A 10,230-nucleotide genomic window follows, 5' to 3' on the forward strand; every position below is an offset into this window, starting at 1 on the left:
ATTTGGAGCCTAAATACATACAAATATAGAAGGTACAAGATATAGACATATTTGAGAAAAAAAAGTTAAATTATTATTAATATTTGATAACTGTTCATGCTGAAAGTTAGAATATATGAAATATGTTCTTTTTTTCTCTTGTGGGTAATGGTGAAAGATGGCTCCAGTCACTGAGTGAAATGTGTGTGTGTGTGTGTGTGTGTGTGTGTGTGTGTACTCTGATGCAAATGCCTGGAATATGGTTGTTTTTTAAATATATAAATTATCTTCTTATAAGATTAATATAGGTACTTATGGAATATATAGTTGACGGTGCTTAGGAAGCATTAGATATTTTCCTTTCCTCTTCAGAAAAGCAATTCACTGAGCTGTACTTTCTTATCACCCATGTATGAATGACAGTTGTTCCCACATCCTTAGATGACAGCTCCCAAAAAACATGGGCAAATGTGGTAGGAGCTGGCATAAACACTCTTAAGGAATCATTTTACCTCAAACAGAAACAGAGAAAGAAAAGTCCTTTAGGAAAATAAAGGTGATTAGAAAAATGGGAAGAGCCGAAATTTTGGTAACTTACAAAGCAAAAACGTAATAGCCTAGCATGGCAGGCAATGCTGAGTGCTTTAGAAAACTCAAAAAAGAAATGCATATTGAATTTGAGGGGAAAGAGGATACTGATGAAATTGCATTTCACTGGTGAGAACAAACATCAGGATACACTAGGTTAAGCTATAAATGTGTAGGACTGAGTGAGCATTGGTGGTAACTCTTCCCAGATTTCTGGTACTGAAGGACTGAAGGTGATGGATAATGGTCATGAAATAGAACTCACTAGTAAGCCTTAATAGATGTCCTTTTCTTTTAGGTTGATGGGAAAGACTGAATTGAATAACATGAGAAGAGATATGGGAGATGAGTGCAGGGATGAATGTATGCTCAGCTGTAGAAGTAAGACACCCTTTGTGCTCATTCTTCCATAATATGAAAAGGCTCTCTGCAAAGGACGGTATATTTCTGCATCACTGAGAGAAGGTGAAAAATTTTGTCTCCCTCTGATGTTGGACTTAGTAACATCTACTTCCTATAAGTGGCAAGTTTAGAGTAGGGAAATAAGAAGGAAGTGCTAGGTTTGGAAATCGGTGGCTGAATGCTTGGGTCAAGAAAAAGCAAGTCAATATGTAATACAACAAGCACTGTTAATTCCCTACCACTTTGTTTGTAACTCCATATTGTCTGTACTGTTCGTTTACTATTTTGTAAAAGGTTGTCTGTCTGTTAATGTTTTCCTCCTTTTATTTTTAAAATAAAAAAAAAGAAAAGGCAAGTCAAGTAAATGACTATTTAATTTCAAAGTGATTAATTTGTATTAGCTCAGTTTTCTGCATGGTATTCTTGGGAGCTCATTTACAAATGTTAAAAAGAATACTTCAAAATTATCTATAATTTGTTATATCCTGAAAGGACTAGAACACAAAAATTTTGTATGTTGAAACACATAGTTGTAAACTATGTATGATAAGTATTGAATACAGGAGGTAACAATTTAGGTAAGAACTAAGTAATGGAGCTTAAAACTATAAGCAAATAAATGAAAAGTTATGGAGTCATAAGAGGCACAAAGGAAGCGGTAAGGTGTTAGTGCTTCCATTTTGGGTACTTAGCATTTGATCAATTTCTAGATGGAACAATTACAAGATACAACAGTGTGAATAGGAAGCTCATGTGTAATGGTGGTGAGATGATCAGTGCCAAGTTTTCAAGAACCTAAGAGAACAGATGGGAAGTGTGCTACGTGTGGGAACTGACAACTTTGTGGAGCTGCAACTGACTTGGAAATATGTAAGTGTCAAGGCAGGTAAGTGTATAAAAAGCTCACAACATCAGGAGATGATTTTACACAAACACGAAAGGTAGCAGGAGTTGTGTCACAATCCCAAAAGCATCAGCAATATCTTACCTTTCCTGCCAAATCTGAAACAAATGGACAATTTCACATTGAGTGAGAAGCATTCTGAAGAGTTGTAGGTGCACAAGGAGGAGCCAGTGTTCATTTAAGAAAAGGAGAATCAAAGGATTGAAGACGGTGTAGAGTTTGGTGATATCACAGCCCAAAATACACAGGGTTTACCGAACACTAGTGTAAGTACTAAAAAGAATGAGGAGCTACAAGGATTAGAGATTCCAAGTCAGTGAGGCAACTGAAGGCCATCTCAAAATGGTTATTATGGGATTGCAGAGAGACTTCTACAAAGTAAGCGTCAATCCACACAGTAATAACATTATACTTATTTGGTGTAATGCATGAGATAGTCGCTGCTTTAAGTACCTGATGTAGATAAACTCAGATTACCTTTCTAAATTTGTCTTGATTTCTGGATGATTAGGAAGTGGTAGCATCTCTGCAAGGTGATAATTTGCACAAAGTATGATTTGAGATTACAGAATGAAGATGTGTGAGTTATTCAACTGTACTTACTGCTAGCTATAAAATACTGATAGGGTATAGACATTCCACTTCAGCTCCCACGTCTGAGAATGACAGTGGCAACCATACTGATAATGTAGAGACATGACAGAGAAATTAGGCCAGGTTACACAGTACAGTGAATTATAGCAAATGTTTCTCATGTGCATTCAGGATAAATATCAAAAGCTTCCTCTGTGTAGTCAGGAGCCAGCTTGTATTTCTCTAAACTCATCCTGAAATGAATGTTTCTCCAACTTTGCATTGGGGTATTGAGGGTACCAGGGGAATGTGGTTGGTTCATTTGATGCATGTTTAACCCTGCTATCAGTAATTTTTAAAAAGAAAAATTATCCACAATTTAGGTGTTTCCACCATACTTTATTCACAAATACTACAAGAAATTAGGAGAAACAGATATCATAGATACTCCAAAGAACAAGAGGACAATTAAAATACCCCAAATATATGGTATAGGTATCATAATAATCTACAACTCTTTTTAGGATCTTTTATCTTAGCCCTCTGCAGAGGGTTTTTAATTTTATTCTTTCTGCTATTTAACATTTTCTGAAATTATAATTTTGATAAAAAATTCTGGTAGTTTTAAACACCTTTTAAAATCTATGTTAAAATAATTCTCAGTATCTTTTTTCTCTTATAAAGATATGCCATCGATTATATAATGAGACAAAAGTTAAAATACTATTTTCTACCTTTACAAAATCCTACAGAATTGCACACTTTGGAATTTCTACCTAGGATAAATCACTTGTAAAATCAAGCACAGCATGAAGAAATTGCTTAAGTTCAGCATAAATCAGTGAATTGATAATCCTGTCAATATTATTGCCCATAGGACATCTATTACTCAAAAGGTGCTCTTCAAAGACTTTATTTTAGACAAATATATGCCTCTTCTATGGCTAAAGGCAATCACTCAGCAGTATCTGGATTCATCCTCTTCGGACTCACAGACAACCCAGAGCTGCAAGTCATTCTCTTCGGTGTGTTCCTGGTAGTCTACTTGGTCAGTGTCATGGGTAATCTGGGACTGATTGTACTAATCCAAGTCAGTCCTCAGCTGCACACGCCCATGTATTTCTTCCTCAGCCATCTCGCTTGTATTGACTTTTGTTTCACCTCCTCTGTCACCCCAAATATGCTCATAAATTTTTGGCAGGAAATCAAAAGCATAGCATTCTATGCATGTGCAGTTCAGTTGTGCTGTTTTGTCATGTTTGTAGTTTCTGAACTGTACTTGCTCTCCATCATGGCCTACGACCGCTATGTCTCCATCTGCAATCCCCTACTCTATGTCATTTTCATGCCTAGGAAGCTCTGCATTCAAATGATCGCCAGCACATACGTTTATGGGTTCTCTGTGGGCCTCATCCAAGCAGTGTCAACATTCCAGCTGTCTTTCTGTGGCTCCAACGTGGTCAACCACTTCTACTGCGACGATGTTCCCTTAGTTGCTCTGGACTGTTCAGACACTCACATCAAAGAGCTGCTGTTGTTAATCATCCCAGGCTTCAATACCCTTTGCTCACTAGTAATTGTGGTCATTTCTTATGCCTTCATCCTCGCTGCCATCCTGAGAATTCAGTCTGCTGAAGGAAGACAGAAAGCGTTTTCTGCCTGTGCCTCTCACCTGACATCCATCACAATATTTTATGGGACAGTTATTTTTATGTACCTGCAGCCGAAGTCCAGCCATTCTCTGCATACAGATAAATTTGCCTCGGTGTTTTACGTAGTAGTGATTCCCACGCTAAACCCACTAATCTATAGCTTAAGGAATCAAGAGGTTAAAAATGCCCTGAAGAAAATTGCAGAAAAGTTGTGCTTGGCTATCAAATCATGAGAGCCCCTAGGCAAAGACGAGCAGGCTTTGGGCTTTGTCTTATGCAGATTTGTGGGGCTGAGAAAGCACAGAGGCACCTTCTCTGCTCCCATGCTCATGCTCACTTGGGCTGTGCCTCGAGTGCTGTTTCATTCTCAGGATTTTCCCTTTAGAGACATTTTGTGAATACTCAGCTGCTACATTTTAAAAGAACAAAGGAAGTGGAGCTGAAGAGAGACTGATCCAAATCTTCTTTTGCACAGCATGTTCAGTGGTTTAAGAATGGGCATGGGCAGAGAGAGGTTGCATCTGAACTCTTGTGATGTTGTGAAATTAACCTTATTTAAAAATAAATGCATACTGTGTGTTTTATGTTCAAAATCTTTGCATTGGTAATTTAGAAAACATACCAGTGTTTAATACAAGCGTGTGCTTTGTAGTACACTGGGCATGTCCTCATGTTTCTACTCTTTCTGCCATCAATTTCTGCAGGGGAAGACAAGCAGAGCCACCTTGCAGCTGGAAAGTGGCCAGTTCTGCTCCCACCCTGACCCTGCACCGCTTCACAGCATATAATCACTGCCCCTCTACCTCGGTGTGTGGTCAGGAATTTGACTCTCTGAAGTTTGGCTAATAATTCGGCAGTGAACATCTGTTATCATAGATAATTGATTTCTGCACCTCAGCTTCCTCATCTGTAGCAGGCAGCACTAACTCCTTTCTCCCTGCCCAGTTTTGAGCATGAGATAAGATTCTGAACGCAAAGAGCGTTGCTCAGTCCTCAGCACCCAGAAGGCGCTTCATGAATGAAGGTGATTGCACCTCACTGACCTGGTTATTGTATCAAGATTGCTCTTTCCGTTCTGGGCAATTGGGAAACAGCATTCTGTGAAACAGTTGGCAACATGAGATCCTTCCCCTTATTAAGAAATATGAAAATATAAAAGCTAAAGTGTCATTTCATTACAATATTTTAAACAATTTAATGCTTTTAAATTTTATTTGTGTGTTGTAGATGCATTTTAAAATACCCTCTTGTAGGTTTTTCTATACTAATGTCTTCAAATATGCAAAGTCTACATGAAAAAGAATCCACTTCTATTTTATCTCCCAAAGGTCAAATAAATAAGTTGTGAGTTTATTTAGTTCCATGCTTCTGAAAGTAAACATAACTTCCTTTCACTGAATGCACTTCTTGGATCAGATACTAGGCAAGGTGTCTTAACCGGGTTGCCTCACTTAATTTTCAAAACACTCCACTGAGATGGTATTGAAAGAATGAAACTACTCAAAGCTGTTTATGTGATTCACTAACACACTAGGACTGAAGACTGAAAGAATCAAATATTTAAATTCATTTTTAAAGAATCTTAAACCTTAATTCCTAAATGACTGTCTAGTTATACAAATAATTCTACAGAGAGCGCTTCCCTGTCCTCATCACAGTCCAGGTTTACACTTGTAATCCCATGGAAAAGTTATTGGAATCCTATCGAGTTAATTCCAGTCTAACACTCCCAGTGCAACCCATAGTTAAATATGAGATAATATATCCAAAAGGGCAGGGAATCAAAGGGGTCCTGAGTCTAGCTATGATGATGGCTAACTAGAGCAAAGGTCTTGACCCAGGGCCAAACCCAGGTTTTATTTATTCATGAAGAAGGGAGTGACTTGAGGATGAGTGACAATGGCAGGAAGTTCCTGAGTGCTGTGAACTGGGCTAGGTAGGAAGCCAGAAATCACCTGTGCAACATGCACAGAGAAGGATGTGCAGAAGGAATAATCTGCATCACATAATTGAGATAGTATCTAATGTTTTGGGGTCAGTGTTTCAGCTCTCATGTGTAACCTTTTATGCTCTGGGAAGTCATAGCCTCTTATCTAGAGCTCAATCCCAGCAGACAGACAGCATGGAGCAGAGCTCTCCATCCTGCCTCACCTCAGCTCACACGTTTTAATTGGTAGCAATGGGGGAATGGGGAAACACTGCCCTGTTGTCTCTACTTCAAAGACTACACATCAGCACCTTGGCTGGACTGATTTGCACTTAGAGCCAGTTGAAGCAATAAGGAAAAGTCTTAGCCAGCTCTGCTAGGAAGAGGGGGAGAGGAAGTAAAAGGATCTACATGCTATCATATAGGTACCAATTCCCCATGATGAATGTATTTTTTATGTATCACAAATATATACTAAGAAAAAAGGGAAAGAACTAAAAATTAAAAGCAATATTTTTCAACCAAGTCATCAAGATGTTATATGGTGAGATTTCATTACGTATAAAAAGAAAAACTAGCCTTCCTTGAATATTTTTATTTGTCATCATTGTGATATGTGACGCCGCTGTGTGCATCTGTACACACAAACATACTTTCTACACAGTGTGGAAAACAGAGACCTGGAGCTGCCCTATTAATCCTGCTTTAAAAAACAGGGATTTTACTCAGTCTTCAAGTCCAAAAACCACAACCTGCGAGCATATTTGAGTCACTCACTCATGGAGTACAAATAGGGAATAATCACCTTGTGTTGAAACCCTAAACTATTCTTTCTAATAGTGAGGGTTGTCATAATCTCATAAAATGGGAAAATAACAGGGTAATGACAAAATACTAGCTTAACTTTTCTTCTGAAATTCTATAATAAAAATAAATCATAAAAGTATATTAGATCACTGATTTTTAATTACAAATAATGTATGGAAGGGTGTCTGAATTATTAGCAGGGACAGATAAATGACAGTACAATGAGGTTACACTTAATTGAACAAATACTCAAATACATCCACCCTGCACATTTTTAACACAATTTACTATAAAACATGCTCTTCCAATTATATGTAAAGACCTGACATTAATCTAATTAATCTAATATCCTTCATTCTTAATACCCATATTTTTAATAAAACAAAACTCAGATAGACTTGAAATTCAATTTCAGTTTTTCATATTACTAGTTGTGTGTGCTTAGGCAATTTATAAATAATGGGGACCCATAGGTGGAACTCGCCTTCTTCATGTTTGTTTGAGTGTCGTAACTAGCGCTCTGTGATCAAGTGTCTGGCAGATTGTATGAAACCCAGTCATACAGCCCAGTCACACAGCCCCTCTAGTCCCTGTTGCTGATGAGGGTTTGTGCTGGGGTCCAGGTGGAGGGGAGGGGATTTAGGGGTTCAGACTGTGGGGAAGCCAGGGTCCCCCTTTTCCAACCTCCTGTTCCCCTTCAACCCACCCCCTCACTGGGATATTCTCAAGCTTTTCACACTGAAAAGGAAAAAAAAATGTTATTTTTAGATACATTTAAAGAAAAAATCTCCCTCTAGGGAGCCTCTTTGGCTCTCTTACTAAACGATTGGTGAGTCTCTGGGAGCCCAAAGAGTATTTAACTTTATGTAACAAATATTTTATAATCAACACTTACAAAGCGTTTATGAATACCTCATACAGTTCTAAGCAGTTCATAAATACTAACCCATGTAGTCCTGAAGATAATCCAATGCATTTGGTCGGATTATTTCCCAGTGTTGGAAACAGATTTGCAAAGCAGGAAGGTATAGGTGTAAAAGGCTAAGGTGAAAATAAATCAAGAAAATAACAAACCGCGAAAGTCTTCTTCCAGAGCCCAGACTTGAAATAAAACACTCCTCTGCCTTTGCTCAAAACAGACATGTGCGTGTTGGCCTGCTTGTGCCTGGATTTAAACACAACCTACACAAAATCTGCTTGTGTCCTTGCGAACTGTTAGTCTATTAAGATACTAAAGTCTATTAAGTAAAGTCCAATAACTAATAAAGTTATATTTTTGGTTGATTGTGGAGGAATTACTATAAAAATTTTATTTCATTTTCTTCTTTTGTTTCATAAAGCATGACGTGATCATATTCTTACTTTTAATATTTTTAAGGCTTTCTTCGAAGCATCTTTCACCTCTTTGTTCCTTAGACTGTAGATTAGGGGGTTTAACATGGGAATCACCACTGTGTAAAACACAGAGGCCATTTTGTCTGTGTCCAAGGAGTGGTTTGACTTGGGCTGTAGGTACATGAAGATCAGCGTGCCATAAAAAATAGTGACAGCCAGCATATGGGAGCTACAGGTGGAAATGGCTTTGCGTCTCCCCTGGGTGGAACGGATCCTCAGGATGGCAGCGATGATGAAGAGGTAGGAGATGAGGACGATAGAAGAAGAACAGATCATGTCGAAGCCAGCAAAGGCAAAAATGAGAATTTCCTTCACGCGTGTGTCTGAACAGGAGAGAGCCAAGAGGGGGAGGTCGTCGCAGTAGAAATGATTGATGACATTGGGGCCGCAATAAGCCAGGCGGAAGGTGATGATGGTATGGAAGAGCGCAACCAGAAAGCTGTAGGCGTAGGGCACGGCCACCAGCCTGACGCAGACTGTCTTTGACATCAGCGTTGAATAATGCAACGGGCTGCAGATGGCAACATAGCGGTCGTAGGCCATGGAGGCGAGAAGGAAGCACTCCGTGATCATGAAGGTCAGGAAGCAGCCCAGCTGAGCTGCGCACGCGTGAAAAAGAATGGTGTTGCGCTCCACGACAAAATTCACCATCATCTTGGGAGTAATGGCTGAGGAGTAGCAAAGGTCCACAAAGGCCAGATGGCTGAGGAAGTAGTACATGGGGGTGTGGAGTCGAGCATCCAGCCGGATCAAGGCGATCAAGCCGACGTTGCCCACCACTGTGACCAGATAGATGACTAAGAATACCACGAAGCAGGGCACCTGAAGCTCCGGCCGGTCCGTAATCCCCTTGAGGATGAATTCGGTGACATACGTCACATTAACTTCAGCCATTTATTCTGGCAGATGTTGTGGATTTCTCTGCACTTAAAGAATAAAAATGATGTTTCTCATGGCCTCTTCCAGTCTCAGGGAAAGAAAATCATTGCTTTCCTCTGGCTTGGAACCATGTTGTCACGTAGGCAAGAAGAATACCTCAACTCTCTAATGACAGTTCTGCATTCCTTTTACTTTCACAGTGGTCTTAAGAGTTATGCTGCTGTGTAAATTTAGAGGCTAGGGGAACAAATTCTTTATTAAAAATTAAATATTACAAAGTCATTTGAGACAACATTAACAGTTCAGCGTTACATTGCCACTGTCTTTTTAATGTGAAATAAATAAAGCATCATGAAAAATGTAATTAATAAATGGAACCATGTTCATATTTCACTTCTTTACAGTTCTGTGTGTCCTCCTGCAAGACATATTCAAACTATATCAAGACAACTTCATACATTAATAATATCTAGATAATTTTATATCTTCTATGACCTGCTCAAGTTTGTATAGCCCCATCTCTATTGATTGAATAAGTAAATGATGCTGTAGAATCGAGTTGAAAATTGATCACAGGCAAGGTAAAAAAATATATAATTTGATTTACATAGAAATTAGAAATGCATGAGTTTCTCTAATTCAAAATTTCCTGGGCTTTGAAGTTCATTGCCAATGAGTTAACACAATCAAGTAGATTATTAATTAACTTATTATTCTAAACTATGTGTAGACAGATATCTTTCCCCATAAATATGTGTAGGTATGTTACAAGGGCTTAAAATAGCTGAAACATATACCCTAATTGGAAGCACTATTTATTAGTGCATATAATTATACAGATTTAGTAGGTTACATTGTGACATATTCATACATGAATATATCAAACTGATCATGTATCTCCCTATATACCTTTCCTTCTTCAGTGCACTGATCCATTCCTCTTCAGCTTTAAGTAGTTTTATAAAAATATATACAGGGCAGAGGTGTTTTGACATAACTTACAGAATAATTGTGATCATTTATAGTTTTACCAGCCATTGAAAAGACAGAATATGCCCATTTAGCCTAGTATTAGCCTATATAAACTTTATTTTTGCTTCTGATTCTTTTCCATAAAGTAGAAC

At 38.4% G+C, this 10,230-nt stretch overlaps 2 protein-coding genes across 2 annotated transcripts; one reads left to right on the plus strand and one right to left on the minus strand.

Annotated features, from left to right (window-relative positions):
• The first annotated feature begins 3,386 nt into the window (after positions 1-3,386).
• On the plus strand, positions 3,387-4,331 carry LOC102021585 (olfactory receptor 5AL1-like). The gene has a single exon (XM_005408236.1). It carries the CDS (start codon positions 3,387-3,389, stop codon positions 4,329-4,331), a length of 945 nt encoding a protein of 314 aa, XP_005408293.1.
• A 3,851-nt stretch (positions 4,332-8,182) lies between these two features.
• LOC102021903 (olfactory receptor 1038) lies at positions 8,183-9,121 on the minus strand. Its single transcript, XM_005408237.1, has one exon. The coding sequence runs from the start codon at positions 9,119-9,121 to the stop codon at positions 8,183-8,185; it is 939 nt and encodes a 312-aa protein (XP_005408294.1).
• Positions 9,122-10,230: the final 1,109 nt, after the last annotated feature.

The sequence above is a fragment of the Chinchilla lanigera genome, unplaced genomic scaffold (genome assembly GCF_000276665.1).
Source record: "Chinchilla lanigera isolate Chin_1 unplaced genomic scaffold, ChiLan1.0 scaffold00110, whole genome shotgun sequence".
Taxonomy (NCBI): Eukaryota; Metazoa; Chordata; class Mammalia; order Rodentia; family Chinchillidae; genus Chinchilla; species Chinchilla lanigera.

Coding starts and splice junctions, on each gene's coding strand:
- LOC102021903 (XM_005408237.1), bottom strand. CDS start 9,121: ATGGCTGAAGTTAATGTGACGTATGTCACCGAATTCATCCTCAAGGGG.
- LOC102021585 (XM_005408236.1), top strand. CDS start 3,387: ATGGCTAAAGGCAATCACTCAGCAGTATCTGGATTCATCCTCTTCGGA.